We start from the raw sequence: 22835 nt of genomic DNA on the forward strand, positions 1-22835 counted from the left end.
CCCTGCTCTATAATTTTCTTTTTTGAGGGGCGGTAATCAGGACCTTCCAATACGCCACCCCCTTCATAATTTATGGGAAATAAGGTTTCTGTGCATACATGCAACACTTTAGCAAGAAAGGGGAACTGCTGAATATGTTCCCACTATTTAATGTGCTTTCGGTGAGGGGAAAACCTTACCTGGATATATCTGTACTTTCAAATGGCTATTAAGTTATTATTTCCTACTCCTCAGTGGTATGGATGGATGGATGCACATGGAGTCAGAAGACGAAGGCAGTTGTGAGAGCTGAGTTTTGCTCCCAAGCATTCTGTCCCGACACGTGTACAGCAATACACACATTGTTGTGGCTGCCCTTGCGATCAATCCTTGTCTCTGGGGCAGGAGAGAGCAAGGAGTTTACTGTCACTACTCTATCACCAGTGGGAGAATGCAGTGACGTAGCGTGGGTTGTCAGCACCCGGGGCAAGGCAAGTAATTTGCACCCCCTAACCCGTAGATTTGCACCCCCTAACCCTAACCCCCAGATGTTGCGCCCGCCCCCCCGCACCCCCCACGCTACGCCACTGGGAGAATGCAAGCACCCAGTGAATGCATGTCCTCCCTATCACCCACATTATCTAGGAGGAAAACTTTTCATACAAAATTCAAAAGTTGCATGCAATACAACATCAACTTCAAAAGACTTTGGAAGGCATTGACAGTTATTTATTTATCATGCTGGTAGACTGCTTTTGTGAAAAGAAGAAAAAGAAGAAGAAAGTCTCAAAGCAGGACAAGCGGGACAGAGGCAAATCATGGGAAAATGTGAATTGCATTAAGTGAAATATATCAGCAGGTAGATTTTTTTTTAATGTAACACATGTTTTGTGTATGGTGTTCATCTTCTACAATATATGAGAGATGAGAGGGATGAGAGAGGGGAGAAAAACACTGAAGTAGTAAGAACAACCATGCGGTAATATTGCCTGACAGCCATAAAATTTCACCGCATACTTATCCTGGTAACCAGAGCTGCCAGTCCCCTGAGATAAATTTAAAGCCTGCCAAAGAAGACCAGTTGGAAAGTTCAGCTGCTCTATCTGTGGATCATTAACATTATTTGTTAGGTCAAGCCACATCCCAGAACACCTATAGCTGAAAATTGAAGCATTTGTTCTAAACTAGAAGTGGCATATTAAGTGTACCCTGCAGATTTGGGGAATGTTCTGACACGGAAGAAGAATCACAGTTGTTTAATATACAACTGTGGAGAACGGTCATTTTGTTGATAGATCCTCTTTGTAATAACGTCTAAAATATAAGCATCCTATTAAGGGATGTGTTCCCTCTATGAAACTCACCGAGTCTTTTGGGGCAATTAAGAATGTGTGCTCAGATGCACGCCTAAGAGAGTAACTATGCAAACTATTTCTACCACAATATGGATGAAGATGAACATTCAAATGAGCATCCTACTGAAAGGAAGGAAGTGTTGATAGAAGATGTCCACAACTGGAAAAGCAGTAAGACGTACATCTGGATGCACAGAAGATGGACATTATTCCAGTGCCGTCTTGTAATATACTGATGGACAGTTGCTGACACTTGACTCTCTTTAGCTGGATCAGGTCACTAGGTTTTAAGGGGAGGAGACATTGTACATCATTTCATTACTAACAAATTGCACCTTAAAACTAATGAACTTTATTATGCCATAAGCTATTGTAGACAGGAGCTCTTTTCAGTTTCATGATTTTGTTGTTGTTTCTGCTGCAACTGTCTCAGACACCTAGCCCTATTTAAACAGATACAATAGGCTGGGCCACCACAGGGTTTTAAGGGGTGGAGGGAAGATGGCAAGAACAGCATCATCTCAAAACTCTGATTTAGTTTTAAATCACCTGCTGTTTCACAGGTTCACTGAATTTAAAAGAAAAAGCAACAAAACACATGCAGGGTTTTCAATCATAACTTTAACAATCAATTTGGTACACTATATAATATTGTTCTAGAAAACTCTGCTTTGGACAGGAGAAGAAATAAGCTGCTTTTTATTTGACACATTTTAAAGATAATGCATTATTATTAAGAATGAAATAAAAGGTTAGTCTCCAAACTATGACAATAATAATTATTTTCTCAATTGGGAAACCTTATACATGAAAGAAATCCTTCCTCTTACTTTTCAATCATTCCAACAGAGTTCTGAGACCACCAGTGTTAGAAGACCACTTGGAAAACCATGGGAATAGCCTTGATAATAACACACATACAGTTATTGACGCACAGGAAACAAAACCAGATGGCTCTGCTGAAGAAAGCATTTATATGGGGTTGTGGTTTTTTTTTTTTTGCTTTGTAATTCAACAAATGCAACAATATTTTCTAAAGATGCAGAAACACTGAGATAGATCTGCAGAAACAGAGATAGGCTTGGTTTTGTTTTAAATTCCATTATTCACATCTGGGAGAATAACTGCAGAAAAGCAACATGGTACAGTAGCTATGAAACAGATGAGCATAATTTTCCTGAAGAAAAGGAGGCTATTAACAACACTTACTTGTAGACACAACTGTGGTGCTTTGTAAATGAATACCATATGATTTACGTTAGACGGAGCTCCTACACATTATCATTAAAACCACTTTCTTGCCTCAATTATGTACTTTCAAATACAGAACCTATTCATGTCTGAAATAACTATGGCCTACATTCTTCTTCTTTTCCTCTCTTATTGCCAATCACTCACACTTATCCCGCATACAAGAGAGTGGCTCCTATAAGCAGGGCATAATTTTTCCTTTATGTTCTGATGAAAAAAAGGCTGAACCCTTGCCCCGCAAATCTTTTTCCTTGCCTCACGAGAAAGAACCTTTCCTTTTTTCTCAGGTGGCACAGAGCCAGAAGTCGCATATATGACTATGAATCACGGAACTGCATTCCGCTATGAAAGATGTGCTGGTGGCGGCAGGAGCCGTGACTCAAATATTGCACTGGGATTTTTGTTTGCTAAAATGTTGCTGGCACTTAAAACCGGGAAGCTTCTTTTCTGCATGCAGTGCCTCACCTGATTGGATCTCTACCTTCCTGCACCAGACCATTTCCTTTCCTGTCTGCCCTGTCCCTGCATCCATCAGACAGATCCCCCAATTCTGATGCGGCCAATGAACTGCCCTTTAGACTGTCCTTCCTGCACGGTACTTTGACCCTTTGCCTAACAGCTGTACGATATCGCTGAGACTGTCAGGCCCCGATCATGCAGATACAGTCTGGGGTAGAGAAAACACAATAGCAGCTTCTATGACATCACACGCAGGAGTAAAATTCATGGATGTGATTAGGAAGCCCACTTACGAATTTAAACGGCTCTCTTTTGTCCGTTTCAAAATAAAACAAAGAAAAACGGGATTGAAGGAAATAACACTTTACAGGCAACAATATTGACTCGTTTCCAGATTAACGGGATCAGAACTCCAGTCCCATAACAGGGATTTCCCAACCCTTCCTCCTCATTGTAGCTGTTACAAGCACCAAAAGTCACTTCACAAGTCCAGGAGCCCTTGAATAATGCGGATTCTGATGTACAGTGGTACCTCGGGTTAAGTACTTAATTCGTTCCAGAGGTCCGTACTTAACCTGAAGCTGTTCTTAACCTGAAGCACCACTTTAGCTAATGGGGCCTCCCGCTGCTGCCACGCCGCCGGAGCACGATTTCTGTTCTCAACCTGAAGCAAAGTTCTTAACTTGAAGCACTATATCTGGGTTAGCGGAGTATGTAACCTGAAGTGTATGTAACCTGAAGTGTATGTAACCTGAGGTACCACTCTATAGGGAAATTAGTAAAAACAGAGGCAGGGAGTCATGTATGTTCAGAGAACTTCCATTTGCCCAAGGTTCATCCACCCAGTTTCTGAGCATGTCCGCTTGCTACTGCAGCTCTCTGAGTCACACACCACATCACTAAGAACGTAAGAAAAGCCTGCTGTATCAGGCGAATGGCCTATCTAGTTCAGCATACTGTTCTCACAGCGGCCAACCAGATGCCCCTGAGAACCTCATAAGCAGGACCTGAGTGCAACAATACTCTTTCTGCTTGTGATCCCCAGCAGCTCATATTCATAGGCATACTGCCTACCTCTGACAGCGGTGGAAGAAACAGCCATTGTGGCTAGCAGCCACTGATAGCATTATCCTCTATCTAATTCATCTAATCCTTTTTAAAAGCATCCAAGTTGGTGGCTGTCACTACCGTTCATGGCAACAAATTCCATAGTTTGTGTGCTATGTGACAAAGTACTTTTGTCTGCCCTAAATCTTCCCACGTTCAGCTGCAATAGACGCCCCCAAGTTATAACAGAGGAAGAAAAACTCCCTCTTTACACCATGCATACTTTTATATACATCAAGTCTTCTCTTTTTCTTTAAACTAAAAAAGCCCAAATGTTGTACCTGATCTCATAAGGGGAGTTGCTCCATCCCTTTAGTAATTTTTGTTGCTTTTTTTCCAGCTCAACAAGATGCTTTTTGAGAGGAGGCAATTAGAATTGTAGACAGCATTCAAAGCATGGCCACATTGTAGATTTGTGTAATGGTATTGTGATATAGGCAGTTCTTTTTTTTTTCATTTTCATTACCTTTTCTAGCGATACCTAGATATTGAATTCACCTCCCCCCCCCCAGGTGCTGTACATTGGGCCGACATCTTCAATGAGGTATTCACTTACCGCCCTGAGCCCGGCCTTGGCTGGGGAGGGCAGGGTATAAATAAAAAATTATTTTTTTTATTATTACTACTACTACTACTACTACTACTACTACTACTACTACCCCCAAGATCTCTGCTCAGTTCCAGTTCAGCCCCCAAGACAATGTAAGTGAAATTAAGATTATTATTTTTTGCTCCTATGTGTATTCTGGAGAGTCTTCAACTCTCAGGAGTAGAGTGGCTTTTCAGAGGGTGCAGGGGACTGAAATGGGTAGGAGCAAATGTTGACATGCCATCATATAAGTAGAGTTTTGCTTGTGCTATTCTAGATCCAAGCCCATACCTAAGAACAGGGACCGAATGAGACTGTAGAAATGTTCAGGGTCCACTTAGCTTCGCTCTTCACAAAAATGGTAGTCTATGACCACATAAGCCAAAAACATGTAAATAGCTTGACATTTGGTATTATGTGAACCAATCCTAATGTTTTTCCCACACCAACTTTTTAATAAGACTGCATATTTGAAAACTATCTCATTACAACCAGAAATAAACATGTCCTCAAATTCCATCCATTCATGATTTTTGGCATTATTTGTATATTTAGTTGTTGAGAAATAAAAAGTTGGTAATGGATTGATACGTACTTTCTCACTGCTCCAAGTTAAATGTTTGTGGGAATCTATATTAATTTGAAATAGGGCTCTCTTGGGGGTATGCAAGGATTTTTGTAACATGTCTTGCTATTTTTTTCTTTACATTGTATAGGAATGAATCATTGACTGCTAAGTGCTTACTGTTGCACTAGTATTAGAACGTATCTAACAGATGGTTTATTGTACTGTCCTTTACCAAATAAAAAGGAGTAAATCATCTTCACAGAACAAAACAAGACACAGAAGATTCATATATCAGCACTGCTGATACATTACTTATCCCCCCCCCATCCCCACCCACAGTGGTACTGACTGCCATCCAAAATATAATCTAAACACACTTACATGCAGCCCTAATGTAACCTGCTTGCATCATGTGTAACATCAAAATGTAATGTTGCTTTTAATAGGCAGATTCTGAGATCAATACAAAAAAATTCCTTCCAGTAGCACCTTAAAGACCAACTAAGTTCTTGGTATGAGCTTTCGTATGCATGCACACTTCTTCAGATACACAGTCGTGTATCATGCACACGAAAGCTCATACCAAGAACTAACTTAGTTGGTCTTTAAGGTGCTACTGGAAGGAATTTTTTTGTTTTGACTATGGCAGACCAACACTGCTACCTATCTGTATCTGAGATCAATATTATTCATGCAGATGATCATGCAAATATTTAAGTCATCGTTGTTTCTAACAGTACCACATTTTATACCACATTACCTAAGCATTAAAGCTCACTTTCAACCCAAAGTACATTGTTTAAATATTTTTTAAAACAAGCACAAGAGATTCAACCCACAGCATTATTCTTTCTGCATACATATGTGATTGTTAGCTTGAGAAATATTGCACGACTGAAAGGTCAAAAATAATACAGTATGTGTTTGACAGAGTTACCATGGGAAGTCAAAATCCCTGTTGTGTATCAACAAGTTATAAATGTAGAAGGGGTTCTGAAAGGCCTTCAGTACTAGTAAAAATATTCTAGGAAGCTTCTAAAATGCTCACAAAAATATCTAAATTTGCTGCACTCTCCAGTAACTATACAGCAGTGCTAAATCTTGAAGTTTTGCTTTCCAGTCCATTAAATCCTGGAACAGTTGTTTATTTCCGTTTTAAAGTTTCATAGTCTGGAATTGAATGCATTTTGCAAATTCAGTGTCTCCAGGAATTAACAAGGGACCTATTATGCAGGAGTTAATCTCTGGGGAGTGAGATATTCAAGATGACCTCTATCACAGTTATGAATTGCTTCAGAACAATTTTGGGATGGCTTCAAAACACGTGAAAGATCTGGAATGTTACTTACATCACCAACATGTGTTACTGGTGGAGACCCCAGCTGAGTGCCTTCTACTTGGTGGCCAGAACATTTGGAAACTCATTGGTATTGCTAAATAAACTCCACTCTTATTTCCAGTGCAACTAATATTTGCAGAAGCAGTTGGGCCAGCATTCAGACACAGAGAGAAAACTTTAGGTTGAAAAAAACGCCCCAGTAAATTCTGAATTACCAAGGAGGTTTAGACTGAGGGTGGGGTCAGGTGCAATAGAGAGGCTCAATCTTATATCTATGCACATTTCCTCACAATTGTTTATTGAATCAAACTTGTTATGTTTAATGCACATCATTTATGTTTTAAATGAAGTATTTCTGCTGGGGAGTTTTCAAAAATCCACTTGAAATGGACAGATAAGGGCAATTTCACATTGCAACATTTATTGATGTGATCATATATGTGAATACCAACCACAAGGAATAGGTTCTACATGTGGCACTAAACTTTTTTCCAGGAGCCATAATTGAAGATAGTGTGGTTGCCTCCATCTTTGTGCAGTGTGGCACACTAGGCTTTCTCCATGTGGTCACAGACCTGCACACAACCGTGTGGTGGAAATAAAGATTTTCAAGAGAAACAGAAATCAATTCTGACATTTCTTGTGGTTAGCGACTGTATGATTCTTTCTCCCCCAAAAAGTCGTAATTGCGAAAAACATTGTTTATAAATGTTTGTACAAGTTACATAACGGTAACTGCACTATTTCCTGAACTAACCTCTGCAACAATTATATTCAAACGAGAGAACCGAAATGGCCTTCTGGAATTAAGAAGGGAATTGTTTTGTCTCATCACTGCAAGAGACCATCAAGAAATAGCAGGATTTCGAAAGCTTTCAGAGCAATTGAAATACAGCGGTGCCTCGCTAGACGAAAAGAATTCGTTCCGCGATTCTCTTCGTCTAGCGGTTTTTTCGTCTTGCAAAGCAAGCCCATTGACAGCTTAGCGGATTAGCGCTACAGCTGTCAAGCGGCTTCCAGCGATCAGCTGTTAAGCGGCTTATCAGCGGAACAGCTGATAAGCGGCTTAAGAAAAGGGCGAAAAAAACCTGCGGGGGGGGATGCAAGATTTTTTTCGTCTTGCGAAGCAACCCCATAGGGAAATTCGTTTTGCAAAGCGCCTCCAAAACGGAAAACCCTTTCGTCTAGCGGGTTTTTCGTCTTGCAAGGCGTTCGTCTTGCGGGGCACCACTGTATATCATCTTAATACTTAACATGACCCCAAAAGAACATTTTGGAGGTGAACAGAGAGATACTTCATGAATACTAGGTTCCAGCCCCCTTTCAGAAGAATTTAGCAAAGAATGTAAACCCGAAAATCTATTTTTAATATTCACGAGGCAGTCTTCTGCATTACTTCTCTAGATAAGCTGAGAGAAATGTATGCGTAGAGGTATATCTCTGTGTGATGTACATTTTCTCTGAAGCTGTTCCAATAAAGCATACAAAAAGCAGTACTTTAAAGTAGACTTTTCACCAACAGCATACCTCAACGTAGTCCTTGGCGTGACCCCAGTCTCTCTTGGCATCCAGATTGCCCAAACTGAAACATTCCAGTTGCCCCAGGTGGATCTTAGCAACGGAACGACTAATTTTCCGAGTTACAAAGTTAGCCCCTAAAATAAAGAGAAAGATAGCATAACGGGATTAGAAACTGTCTGGTAACTGTCTGATAGCTGATCCCAAGAAATACAGTTTATGATAATTTCTTTCAGCCTTCCCTCCTCCTTGTATCAATCACCTAAATTCTGTCATCATTTATCATTTCTGAAAGCCAAGGAGTGCCAACATACATGTCACATTAGCTATAGTCTCTCATCAAATAACTTTCTTTGAAACTCTAAGCATCCCTAATCTGAAGCTTCAGTATTAAATCTGGCATGAGGCCAAGAAAAGCAAATTCAAATAGAGACTTCTGAAAATAAGAAAATAAAAACAAGACTGCAACCCAAACATTAAAGGCTTGGGCCTTTCAAAAAGTTGGGGTGAAATAGAAATTTGCATGCTAAAATGTTTAGCAAGAGAAATGAGATCTCAGTCACCTGTAACTTGTTATCTGAGTGGCCATTTGTGGAGTAGCAAATGTGAAAATTCAGAACTCTTTAGAGCAGGCATGGCCCAGATGTTTTGGGACTACAACTCCCATCATCTCTAGCAAACAGGACCAGTGGTCAGGGGTGATGGGAATTGTAGTCCCAAAACATCTGGAGGGCCAAGTTTGGCCATGCCTGCTTTAGAGCTCTCAAGAGGGCGAGCTCAAGCAGACCCAAATAAAGATGCATGTGCTGAACAGTCCAAAGTCCACTGAAACTTAAGACTATAGAAGTTCTCAGTCCAAAGAATCTGCCCATTATGATGATAATTAACTATGTGACGTCTGAAGTCTAAGGAGCCACAAAACAACTCCAAGGAAGAGGATGTATGCCTCCTAGAACAGGGATTCCAAGCCCTGGTCCACAAACCCAGGCTGGATCGAGACACATCGAAGAAGTGTTTCACTTAAACGTGTTGCAAACTTTGCGTGAGAAATCGGGTTAGCAAAAATGGGACTTCACAGCGCCATCTGGTGTTGCAGGGTTGGAATGCATAAACAATGCGTATGTTTTTCTTCGCAATCTAGCAGAGTCCCAAGAGTTGTCCACAAGCTTCATTCAGAAGGTCTGTGGAGTGTCTGCGAGGGACATTTAAAATCTGAATTCTATATAATTACACAATATGAGAAATACTGGGAAAATTTTAATGTCTGATGTTTTACAATTTTTTATATGTGCTGTAAGGAGCCCAGGGTATATATAATATAATATAATATAATATAATATAATATAATATAATATAATAATAATAAAGCAATAAAATACAATTAAAAGCCACACAGTATATATCACAGCATATTGCAACGGCCACAACAAGCAGGAAAAGAAAATAAGTAAACGATCCACCTTTGGCTTTGGGTTGGAATCAACAGCACAGTCCTGCTTCCTCTAGTTGTGTGAAGTGGGGCATTAACCTCACCCCAAAATAAAATTCTATGCTTTTGAAGGTATAGTCTAATGGCAGAAAGACTGGATTAGCAATGAATTAGTGGATTAGAAGAATTAGTGATTCTTCTTGGGTTTAATAGATCTGTAAATTTTTCACACAAAGCAGCCAACTAGCCTTAGCTATTATCAAGTGAGTACATTTAGAATATTCCAGTGCTTTTTTGGGGGGGTAAACGGGTACGCATACCCCTAAACATTTTGTGAATCTAACTTTGGCCTCATTGAGGGGCAAGATTTCAATATAAGTAGGAAAATGAGAGTACCCCTTAAACATTCAAAGCACTGGAATATTCCATAACTAATATTATTTGCCCAAAAATGGAAGGACGAAGAGGTCCCAACGAGAGAAGAATAGATACAGAAGTTAATAGACTACACAGAAATGGCAAAATTTACCTGTAGAGTAAGAAATCAGTAAAAAAAATTAAAATAAAGGAATGGAAATGGTTTATTGAGTATTTACAAACGAACTGTAAACAAATCAAGACATTGGCAGAATTAGTGTAAAAACCCGCAGTTTCAAAATATATATGGATATAAATGGGAATAGGTATATAAAAGAATATGTTGAGATAACTTGGCGTATGCAGGAAGATGAAAAGAAATGTAAAGAACCACAGAAAGAGGGGGGAGGGAGTCAGAGCTTGAAATGTTAAAATTATGATTGAGTAATTGTTGTAATATATAAATGAAAATTATAAATAAAAAATAAAAATAGAATATTCCCTAACTATCAGTAGATTTATTGTGCGGTAGATCAAAGGTTAGCTGCTCAACTCAAAACCTATGATAACAAAAAAGGAACCAAGAGTTCCAAATATGCAGAGAATATTCTAATCAACACAAGGAATTTTATTATATCTTTTCTGAAAATTACTGTGTCAGCTTTTGAGCTTTATAGCAGCTTTCTGGCATTCTGGAACATAATCATGCTGCAGTTTGATTACCCAAGAGCTGAAATAATCTTTAGCGACCCTCCCCTCCCCGCCCACAACTCCCCAAGAAAGTAAAAATATACAATCCAGGTTTCAGACTGCAAAAAAGCTAGCCAGTGAATCTAATAGCTTTCAGCACTGCATGTCCATACTTTGTATCAGCAGCGAGATCTGTAATCATCATGTGCATTGCAGTGAGTTTTAGTGCCTGACCTACTGGGTTCAATCATGAAAGCTTCCGTTCTGCAATGATTACCTCTTGAGGGAACATTAAATATGTTTGGAAGAATGGTTGAGAGCTACCAATTCCACACACAATTGAAGGACTGCAAATAGTATACAGGAGATGGATGGCCCCAGGTCTCTGCATGCCAGGCAATTTACTAAATATGGGAATTAGCTGCCACTGTAATGTACTTCAAGGGCCGAACAGTGTAAATATATCCACTTCTCCTGGTCCGAACCAGATAATTAAATAATAGGCTTTTATTTTTTAAAAAAGTAAATAATGGGATGGATTTACAAATGGGGAGGAAGGTGATTTTTGTTTATTCCGCCTTCCCCGTGCCCCCTGGAAAGTTGCTGCAGAGGGATGGGGCACCCCGTCAGACAGCATGTGCGGTGGCACAGAGGGCCACAGAGAGAAATGGTATCAGAAAAAATGTAATAATAATATTTATTACTCATACCCCACCCATTTAACTGGGCCTCCCCAGCCACTCTGGTCGGCTCCCAACAGAATATTCAAAACACACACAAAAATCAAACATTAAAAACTTCCCCAAACAAGGCTGCCTTCAGATGTCTTCTAAAAGTTAGATAGCTGTTTATTTCCTTGGCATCTGATGGGAGGCCCTACCAAGAAGGCCCTCTGCCTGGTTCCCTGTAACCTCACTTCTCGCAGTGAGGGAACCGCCAGAAGGCCCTAAGAACTGGACCTCAGTGTCTGGGCTGAACGATGGAGTGGAGACGCTCCTTCAGTAATACTGGGCTGAGGCCGTTTAGGGCTTTAAAGGTCAGCACCAACACTTTGAATTGTGCTTGGAAACATACTGGGAGCCAATGTAAGTCTTTCAGGTGTTATATGGTCTCGGCGGCTACTTCCATTCACCAGTCTAGCTGCCACATTCTGGATTAGCCCCACGCAGAGCGCATTGCAATAGTCCCAGAGGGAGATAACTAGAGCATGCACCACTCTGGCGAGACAGTCTGTGGGTAGGTAGGGTCTCAGCCTGCGTACCAGGCTGAGCTCAATAACTAAAATTTTGCAATTTGAAGGGTAGAATTTTGTAGTCTTAAGTTCTCTTGCTAGAAAAAGAAGAAAGTATACACAAGCTTAACATGAAGCAACAGGGCGATGAAGCAAAAAAAGAAAGAAAAAGAAAACAGTTATGCTCTTCTAGGCTGCATCAACAGAAGTATAGTGTCCAGGTCAAGGGAAGTAATAAGGTAAAGGTAAAGGGACCGCTGACCATTAGGTCCAGTCGTGGCCAACTCTGGGGTTGCAGTGCTCATCTCGCTTTATTGGCCAAGGGAGCCAGCGTACAGCTTCCAGGTCATGTGGCCAGCATGACTTAGCCGCTTCTGGAGAACCAGAGCAGCACACGGAAACGCCGTTTACCTTCCTGCCAGAGCGGTACCTATTTATCTACTTGCACTTTGACGTGCTTTTGAACTGCTAGGTTGGCAGGAGCAGGGACCGAGCAACGGGAGCTCACCCCATTGCGGGGATTTGAACCACCGACCTTCTGATCGGCAAGTCCTAGGCTCTGTGGTTTAACCCACAGCGCCACCCGTGTCCCTAAAGGGAAGTAATAGTCCCACTCTAGTCTGCCTTGATCAGACCACACCCAGTTCTGCATGCCACAATTTAAGGAAAATATTGACAAGCTGGGATGTGTGCAGAGAAGGGCAACCAAGATGATCAAAGGTCTGGAAACCAAGCCTTATGAGGAATGGTTGAGGGAGCTGGGTATGTTTAGCCTAGAAAAGAGGAGACTGAGAGGAGATATAACAACCATCTTCAAATATCTCAAGGGCTGTCACATGGAAGAGGGAGCAAGCTCGTTTTCTCCTCCTCCAGAGAAATGACATAAGAAGTGTCTCTGTTCCTGAAAGTCTGAGGCTGTATTCACATCCCTGCTTACAGTGCACTCACTGCATTTCCAGTGCTGGGTTTTCAATCTCTGTTCACATGATGTTATCTAAAATGCATATGTATCCTGCACTTTGTTTAGGAGGATGCTGCTGTAGCTTCTCAAACAACCTTCCCACTGACTGGGGTTGTTAAGCCATTCCTAATTCTTCTCTAGTCAAGACGTGATGTGTACACAAACAGAAACTAATCTGACACCAGGGAAGCTGTACGGATGGGAACAGCTGGCGGTGGCGGGAAGGGGCGGCAGCAGGGGAAAGAGCTGTAAAAGGCATTGGGGGAAGCAACTTCACTGGTAATGTGAACACACCCTCTATAGGGTTACAATTATGCAGATGACATTCTAACAGGGAATTGGTCACAGGAAAAGGGGACTGTGAACAAACCCACATCTGCTGAAAGATGCTTGGAATATCTCCCAATAAATACACAGGCCTAACTGTTTCACCTGAGAACAATCTTGATAACCAAAGAATAGAGTTGACGTTCTTTAAGAAACACAATGCAACCAGAACACTGAGAACATGCTTCCTCAAACTCAGCCCTCCAGATGTTTTTGGCCTACAACTCCCATGATCCCTAGCTAGCAGGACCAGTGGTCAGGGATGAGGGGAATTGTAGTCTCAAAACATCTGGAGGGCCGAGTTTGAGGAAGCCTGATTTAGAAGATTTCAGCAAAATGTCTCTTCATAGATCACTTCCCTCACAAAAGCACAAGTGAATATAAAATATTAAGCGAGAAATAACTTGGTTTCCATTGAACGCAGAAGCGAATCTAGAACCACACATCCTAAATTTGGAAGTCATTGCCTTTCAGTGGAAAGTCAGTGTTCTCATTAAGTTTTGAAAGCAAAAGAAAACAATTTCCTCTTTGACCTTGTTCCTTATAGAAGGAATTCAGGCCTTGGAGACTTCATATTTTCCAATCTGCTGCCTCACTGATTGTGGTAATATTTGTGAGCTGTTGGGGCTGGATCTCCCTTCAGGCCTGGTTAAGCAAGACAAGACACTGGGAAATTGTTATGCCTCGTTGCACCACTACGATGGGAGAGATGATGCCTTATTTGCCCACCAAGCTCTGCCAAAAGTAACATTACTTAAATTGTAGGTACTCAAAACTTAAAAGCAAACTTGCTTGAAGGAATGTTAAACTTTGAAAACCGATCGTTTGCAAGCATGCATGTTCTGGGAAAAGGTACTTACAATCTTTTTGCAAGCACTCACCAGCAGCAAGCCTTTTAAAATAAGCTTATTATGATTGCTCTTCAATCATCATAATATTGGGCTCTGGTGTGTGTGGCTGGGGGGACTACCCCAAAATTGGATAGAGGCAGCTGCTATGAGGGGGAGTTACACTAGCAGAAGTTGCTGCCTCATGATTTTTTGTGATGCTCTCAGACCGCAGCACCGCACTGCACCCCATTTAGCAATGTCCCCTTTCTTTCCCTTGGGAAAAACCTTTCAGATGGCTCTGGGGGTTGCCTGAGGGGCAGGGAAGTCAGCTTCTGCCAGTCTCAGCCACACAGTCTTCTCTGAATCCAGCGTATTATTTAGATACATACCTGATTTTTAAACACGAGATTAACAGAATGGCAAAAGTGTTGAACTCCAAAAAGGAAGGAAAGAGTCTCAAATTATAAATACAAGTGAAATGAATAGCGCAGAGAAAACCCAAGATCTAAAGATCTATACTATTTAACTATGGTGGATGTCTATCTGTCATGGATGCTTTAGCTGAGATTCCTGCAATGAACTAGATGGCCCTTGGGGTCCCTTCCAACTCTACGATTCTGCGATTCTATGTTTCTCCTTAACTTAACCTAAACATGCATTCCGACTTTCAGCAGAACACATGAGGGCACAAGCGGTCTAGGGGGCATGGGAACCAGGTATGCCAAATTTCTCTCAACACATCCAAACATCCAGTCTCTGTATTCCTGACCAATGTGCGTTCAGCATGAGGGGCTGAAGGGATATTCTAAGTACCGTATTTTTCGCTCTATAAGACGCACCAGACCATAAGACGCATCTAGTTTTTGGAGGAGGAAAACAAGAAAAAAAATATTCTGAATCCCAGAAGCCAGAACAGCAAGAGGGATCTGGCTTCTGGGATAGCCTCTTGCTGTCCTGGCTTGTGGGATACCCACGCGCAGCCTCTCCCGGGCAGTGGGATGAAGGCTAACCCTTCGCTGCGCACACACGCTCCACGTGGCTCTTTAAAGGGAGCGCTGAGCAGAGCCTCCCGCCTGCATTTGCTCCATAAGACGCACACACATTTCCCCTTACTTTTTAGGAGGGGGAAGTGCGTCTTATAGAGTGAAAAATAAGGTACATTCAGATGAGCATGGCTAGAAGCCCCTGCAATCGGAAATCTTGCATGATTCGCTGAATGTGCTTAGTCTCTTCTTTCAGAGGTGAGTCCTCCCACCGCAGGGTAGCTAGGTCATCTCTACCAACCTTAAAGAAAGATTTTAAGTCAAAGTATGACAGATACTTGTATGAGCTCCTTACGCAGCTGAAGGGAAGGGAACAACTACTCAGCTAATCTTCACCAATAATCTTAACTCTCTCTGAGCAAAGACTCAGACTGGGGAGAGTGGATATGTCACAGACCACAGAGACATGGTTACCCTTGCCCTTCTACTTTCCAAGACTCAGAAATATTTCACCTGTCCTGCTTATCACTACATATACTAATCTCGTGTCAGATGTATTGCACAGGCACTCCACAAAACAGCAGCATCTTAAAGCAAAAGGCTTAGGAGGTTAACATCTAATATTCTTCTGTCACATATGTTGCTATGTCAGTCTTCACAGAGCATGCTTTTATGAGCTTTATTATTATAAATCTAGTGACAATCAAGAAGCTATGCAAAGCCAATTTATATAACTTATTATACAAAGCAGCTTTTATACAAAACAGTTACTGGCAGGTAGCCATGTCAGAGAAGGAAAGGCATCGTTATGAGCCGCCCATCGTTAGAACGTTTCTGTTGTTCTCATTACTTGAAAGCAGGAAAGCCTCTTAAAGTTTTTTTATCCAAGCTGTCATTTGTCAGGGAATGGGGACAAGACAAATGACTGTAAAGAAATGCAATCGGGTTTCTTACCTCTGCAATGTCTTACTTGACTCCCATGAAACATTTCTCCCCCTGTTATTCATTCCTGCCATGTTAAAGTAAACGTATGGACTACCCAGAAACAGATGAATGCAATCAGTCTAGCAGAAATGATATCTTTTCACCAAAGGAAAGCAAATAGCTTTGCCTCCCCTATAACAACTATTTCTGAAACTTAATTCAGTCTTTAAATAGTTTGTACAACATTAAACACAAGGTCAGGCTCAGGGAGCAATAATTATTAAAGATTAAGGAGAATACTGAAGTACTCTGTGTTTTGCTGAACAGTTAAATCAACTGAGAGTTTCGCTTTCTTTTTTTTTGATGTTAAATGATACTATTGATTCTTTCCCCCCTCCCCCCACATAATTGACAACGACTGACCTAGGCATCCAAGGAAAGGCTGTTTCAAAAAAAAAAAAAAAAGGACCAATCAAGGGTCACAGATAGAATAAGAAGAAGCCCTGCACTGAGATGCTTGTATTTATTGTCCTTGGTATGGTGGCGCTGTGGTCTAAACCACTGAGCCTCTTGGGCTTGCCGATCAGAAGGTCGGTGGTTCAAATCTGCACAACGGGGTGAGATCCCATTGCTGCTGCCAACCTAGCAGTTCGAAAGCACACCACTGAAAGCAGATGCTGCGGCGGGAAGGTAAATGGCATTTCCGTGTGCTCTGGTTTCCATCACGGTGTTCCGTTGCACCAGTAGCAGTTTAGTCATGCTGGCCACATGACCTGGAAAAGCTGTCTGCGGACAAATGCCGGCTCCCTCAGCCTAAAAGCGAGATGAGCGCCGCAACCCATAGTCGTCTTAAACGTCCAGGGGTCCTTTGCCTTTACCACTGCAGGCCCAAATCTAGTATTTGTGGGATAAAATGTATGTGAAATTAAGCAAATACACTTTTAATTAATCAAACAGTGCCTTAGGACACAATGCTCAACAACATGGGTAGGCAAACTAAGGCCCGGGGGCAGGACCCGGCCCAATCGCCTTCTAACTATGGCCCGGACGGTCCAGAAATCAGCATGTTTTTACATGAGTAGAATGTGTGCTTTTATTTAAAATGCATCTCTGGGTTATCTGTGGGGCATAGGAATTCGTTCATCCCCCCCCCCCTTCCAAAATGTAGTCCAGCTCCCCACAAAGTCTGAGGGAAAGTGGACCAGACCCCTGCTGAAAAAGTTTGCTGCCCCCTGCTCAGCAACATACACTGCTGTCTAAATGTTCTGAGAACTTTGCTCTAGTGTTAGATATAAGCCAGTTTGTTAACTGCAGGGATGTGAATGACACAAACACTCAAAAGCTACTGGATCTTAAAATTTTGATTTATATGACATGTTGCATGAATAATGGACATCAGTTATAGCTTGGCTATGATCAGAGGATATCTGAATTGGTCATTATCTTATTACAAAGTTCTAATTACATGATTCTGACAATCTGTCCTTTTATTTCATTCAGAAGTAAGATATGAGATGCCAAATGTTCGATCTGTTTTGGAAGCTCTGACTTTGGAAGCCTTGCTCCCTTCCTAACACACACACACACAGAGAGAGAGAGAGAGAGAGAGAGAGAGAGAGAGAGAGAGTCCACAGTTACTCATTGGCAAGAGCATCAAAGCAAGTCTTGGTTTTGGGAAGCAGATTACAACTCTGACAATGTGTTCAACTGTAGCTAGGTTTTTAAACAATAAAAGCATGGGTGCCACAACGGAGAGAGTCTGGCAGTGCTTTTTTGTCATTTGAATAGAATATGACAAAGAATTCCCTGGGAATTACACTACATCATGATGTGTTATTCCCATTGGGGAATTATCTTTCAAAGTGAAGAAGGAACACTGGTTGCTGTTCCTCTGCTATTTGAAAAATTAAGAATGGTGCTGTTGTTTGTTTAGGGGAGGGGACACTCAGCTGCTTCACTGAAACAGTAAATTCCTCCATTTTTTAATGTTGTCAGTTTGAGGAAGCTCCTAATGGTTTTTTCCTTCTGTAAAAAACAGCAGAAAAGGTTGTTACGGAAGGGGGGGCATGTCTTCTTCACCTTCTTCGCTACAATATATTTGCTCAATTTCTCTAGGACTCCATCACCCCTCCCCTGTCCTCCATAATTCCTCAAGTAAGGTGTCAAGACCCTAATCCTGTCAAATCACTCTGCCAAACCTTTCCTCCGGGCAATGCCAGGTGACAGACTATGCATACATGGACCATTGTCTTCCCATCACCGGCACTCAGGAAGCACTTATCTGCGCATATCTCCAGCTCTGCATATTCCCCCCTCCCTCCTCCTTATGTTAATCCAGTGTAACCCAACCTCTCCTTAATGTATTCATGATGTAATCTGTGTAACCCAACCTTTCCTTAATGTATTCATGATGTAACTGGGATGTATTTTGCACTGTATTCTGGGACATGGAGGGAGTTTCAAAAGTTCATGTCACCCCTTTCTCGCTGTTCAATCTCGTCTTGAACCTGTTGCACAATAAACCTTGGATCTCCGCATTTTGCTCCTGTCCAGCTGAGCTCATTTTCTTCTGCAGGGACCCGCGGACACTTAGTCCGACGAGCTGAGTGGCAGTGTAGCCCCGCACCAAGATTTTAGCCGTAACAAGGTCCACTGGATTTTTCTGAATGACTATTGTTGTCAACATGCAGCAGTTCTAAAATCAACTCAGTTATGTTTTAATAGTCATCTAAAAATTAAATCAAAATATTTCATGTTAGTTCACAGAGCAGAAGCAGTTCTGGTCTCTGAAAGTCTCCAATTTCCACCATGGAACCACCTGAATTCACTGTTACAAATTTGAGCAAGAAAACTTATTTTGCCTTAAAGCTTGCGGGGGGGGGGGACTTATCAAGAATAATGAAATAGTAAACAACTACTTACTATTCTGCTCAAGCTCCCTTTATTTTGACTCCTGAATGACTAAGACTACACTGAGAACATTCCACCATTTTCAGGATGTATGTTATTACAATTTGCTCTTTTTCACCTCCCACACTACGTAGGTGTTTTAGTGTTGATAAAGTTATGAAACTGAATAGCTCTTAAGCAATTAAGAAAAACAATATTTCTCTCCTTTCCAGAATTACAAGATATGTATGCATTTCACACTAACTATTTGGGCACAATGGCACCAGTCTCATCCAAAGATCTCTTCTAGCTGCTTTTGTTCATGTTCTAATGGGAGCAGAATTGAATGCATTTTAGGACAGAAAGTTCTTGTTCATCAGTAAGTGGCACACACACATATACATGTACACACATATTTCTAAAAGAAAAAGGTCTGTAACTTAGAATCTCAGGCTCCCAATATCCAGAGGGATAATAAATGTATCAGAGAGAACTATAAGACTGGAAGCTCAGTGGGAAGTAGTCTCAGAGCTGGGTAGAATGTCAAAGAAACCTTGCAGATCAAAGGCAGTGATGAATACAGAAATCTTTCTTCTTTCTCAAAACCATAACACACTCTTTAAAGAGGCACCCTGACCTGAAAATTACTCCATATGAAATCCAGGTTACTCCCAATTATAGAAATATCAGAAACCGTGCAGGACATTTTTCGAAAGTTGGATGATTCATATTACAAACTTTTTATTTAATTTGAAAGCAAATGTTATAATTAGGCAAACAAACCTCTGTTCTTTTATATAGCAGCAAAGGTCCTAAATGGTTTTCTCACCTTTAAACCTCTAGTATTCTTCACTCTTGCATCAAAATAGACTGCTTGTAAAATGATAGCAGAAGCACCCCTGTCTGACTTTTTGGGAGACAGTCCCCCACTGTCTAGGAATCATTGTGAATCACTCTGAGAACCCTGTGGAAGGATATTTGACTTGTTTCTGCCATTCAGAAATGGGAATGGATGGATGGCAGCTGAAATACATTTAAATAGTGTAAACGTGCCGTGGGAAAGGAGTGGCAGTAGGAGTGCCTCGTGTTATTTTATATCTCCGTTTCAAAAAAAGTTCTACAGTAATGAACATTACGCTTCCTGTCTTTCACACGTACACACCGACTCACTATCTCACACACATTTTCTCTATCTACCCCCAGAAACCCTTTCAAACGATGGGGAAAGTGGAACACAGTAATCAATAGTCTACGGGTGTTTTTCTTTTTTTGTGCCCTTGATTTGATGGGTATGGATCCTGGCATATTTTTCCTTATAGCCCATGAACAAAAGAGCACAGGTGTGAGGCTGTCAGAAGGCGATCTTAACATGAAACCTGCACTAGGCGAGCAATAGGCGCTGCTATTAGGATAAACCCTATCATTGGGAATTGGTTATTTTATTTCAGTGAAATAGAAAGTTTGCAACTCCATCAATTCTGCCACTGATTCCCCCCCCCCCCGAACTATTATATAGTGTTTTGAGCCTGTCCACAAAATGAATAATTATTTTATATGTGAAAGCTTTCATTACGTGGGTTTAGAATTTATCTTGAGACCAGTTACAATGCATTCCTGTTCAGACATGCACAAGAGAACACAGAAATTTCCAATATTTTTCTTACCTCTCCTGGGACTCTCATGGTTGAAGAGAATACCATTCACAGCAAAGAGATTGTAGGCCTCCCTGAAGTTCACCACAATCCAATATGCATATAGCTTGGCTGCCCCTATAACAATAATTGTAACTTATTTATTGAAAATGTTAATTTAACCCCTCTCCAAATAGGCAAAACCACATTATTTCCATCTTTCCATTTTTATTTTTATTTCACAAAGAGAGAGAATGCTTTAAGGAAAAACAAGTAAGGTTTTTAATGGAAATGGTAGCTTACATCCCACAAGCAGTGATGGATCACATTCACATTGTAGGATTTGTACTGGGTAAGAAATGTGGAGGGGGAAAAATGCAGAGTAGAATGTAGAAAATGTTACTGCCTTCACTTTAAACCTTCAGTTTTAGCAGGCCAGCTTGTAAACTGTCGTTCCAGAAAATAAGTTAAGATCTAAAATTGGTTGCAACCTCAAGATTTGTGATGCCAGACTCCCATTTGCCTCGAACTTTTGTGCCTCCATCAGCACAAATAACTTTGTGCTTCATGGCAGCTAATTAGGATGCAGTATGTAGGCAGGGACAAGCATAAACATAAGCTTACATACTTACCATATGGTGATCTGGGATAAAAAGGAGTGGTCTCCTTTTGCGGTATTTCTTGCACTTTCCCATAAAGCTCACTTGTTGAAGCTTGGTAGAACTTCACAGAGTCTATGAGGCCGCATGTCTTGATAGCATCGAGCAACCGTAAAGTGCCAATTCCATCAACATCAGCAGTATATTCAGCCAAATCAAAAGATATCTGTCACAGCAGAAATAAAGACAGAGCAAACACTAAAATACTTGGCAAAATGTTTCAGCATTAAATTGTTGCACTTAAGGTTTCAACCATGCTTATTAGCAAAACTGCAAGATTGTATACACAAACACACATATATTTGCCATAGGCATATGAGGCATTTTTAAATTTTAATTTTTGCAAATTTCATTCTTACATGCATATAGATGCAGAGAGATATATATGGAGCATCAGATAAATGTGGATCCTTTTCTCATGGATCTTTGTTGTGTCCTATTTCCTGAAGAGAAACTATCTGAGTGTGTGTTGCTATGCACTGATTTCACTTCTAATCTGTACAAAGTTATTCATTAGACTGATATTCTAATCAGTAAACTTCAGGTTAACCTACAATGAAAGCCACAAAAGTATAAAGGAAAGAAGAATGTCTTATGTTTGCTAAATTACCACCACAATCGCAAAAGTTGCTTAACACTGAAACTGAGAAGGCTATTGCTACCGCCATTCACATTACACAGGGAATAGGATCTTGACTTTCAAACTTTCATTTGCAATATGAATTGCTCTACTTTAGAAGCAGAAATAAAATTTGCCACTTCGATTCAGCAAGTCGGAATACACTTAAATGTACTTTTGTGCAAGTCACACGAATCTTTCTAGAGGCCTCACACGTCTTACGTCTTTTATCACCTGCATGGCTGTTGGAAAATCGGAAACTAAAGCTTCTTCCACCTCCGCCACTGCCAGATGGAGCTTTATTTGTTGAATTTTCCCCAATTCTACAACTATTAAAGGCACAGGAACCTTGCCAGAAAAGGTGGCAGCTTTGCCCACACCTCAACATTCCCCACGGCTACTGAGAGGACTCCCCAAGGACCTAGGTACCTGGATATGTATTAGCAACTTCTCCAGGAGCTAAAGCTTAATATAGACAGCTGAACGACAAGGGATTGCCTTAAAAAAAAAAAAGACTCGGCTGCAAAAGGAGGAAGATAGGGCAGGCCTGCATAAGGCAGGAAACCCTAAAGCAAATAAAGATTTGTGGGTCTGGTTTCCTGAGAAACTGCTTTTATTACAAGTATATATATATATATATATTTGCTTTCGTAGATTTTCACGGGTACAGGAATGCAGGTTTTGGTGTCCTCGGGTGTCTTCCCGTGTAAAAGTTGGGGTGTCTAGGCGACGTTTCGACGAGGTCTCACTCGTCATCTTCAGGCTGGTGCTTTCGGCTTCTTGTTACTGGAACAGAGCAGGATCTCAGTGTTTGAGTTCCTATAAATACTGTTGAGGGGGTGTGGTGTATAGCCTCCAATGTTCTGGGCAGAGAGGAAGTTCCCAGGCTAGTGTGCCTTTTCTTCTTTTGTTCCTTAATTACTTGAGGGATATCTTGAGTGATTTCTTGAGTGATATCCTGAGTGATTTCTTGAGTGATATCCCTCAAGTAATTAAGGAACAAAAGAAGAAAAGGCACACTAGCCTGGGAACTTCCTCTCTGCCCAGAACATTGGAGGCTATACACCACACCCCCTCAACAGTATTTATAGGAACTCAAACACTGAGATCCTGCTCTGTTCCAGTAACAAGAAGCCGAAA

At 41.1% G+C, this 22835-nt stretch overlaps 1 protein-coding gene across 2 annotated transcripts in view; it reads right to left on the bottom strand.

The window, feature by feature from the left end:
• GMDS (GDP-mannose 4,6-dehydratase) overlaps positions 1-22835 on the bottom strand; it is a 285259-nt gene that overhangs the window by 186396 nt on the left and 76028 nt on the right. For both annotated transcript variants that reach the window (XM_081918290.1, XM_081918291.1), the window contains exons 5-7: positions 21050-21242; positions 20451-20555; positions 8175-8302 (exon numbers count right to left, since the gene is read on the bottom strand). In XM_081918290.1, coding sequence (XP_081774416.1) covers positions 8175-8302; positions 20451-20555; positions 21050-21242 — 426 coding nt within the window. The remainder of the gene's footprint in view (positions 1-8174; positions 8303-20450; positions 20556-21049; positions 21243-22835) is intronic.

Source organism: Podarcis melisellensis (assembly GCF_964234715.1).
Source record: "Podarcis melisellensis genome assembly, chromosome: 7".
In the NCBI taxonomy this organism is placed as follows: domain Eukaryota; kingdom Metazoa; phylum Chordata; class Lepidosauria; order Squamata; family Lacertidae; genus Podarcis; species Podarcis melisellensis.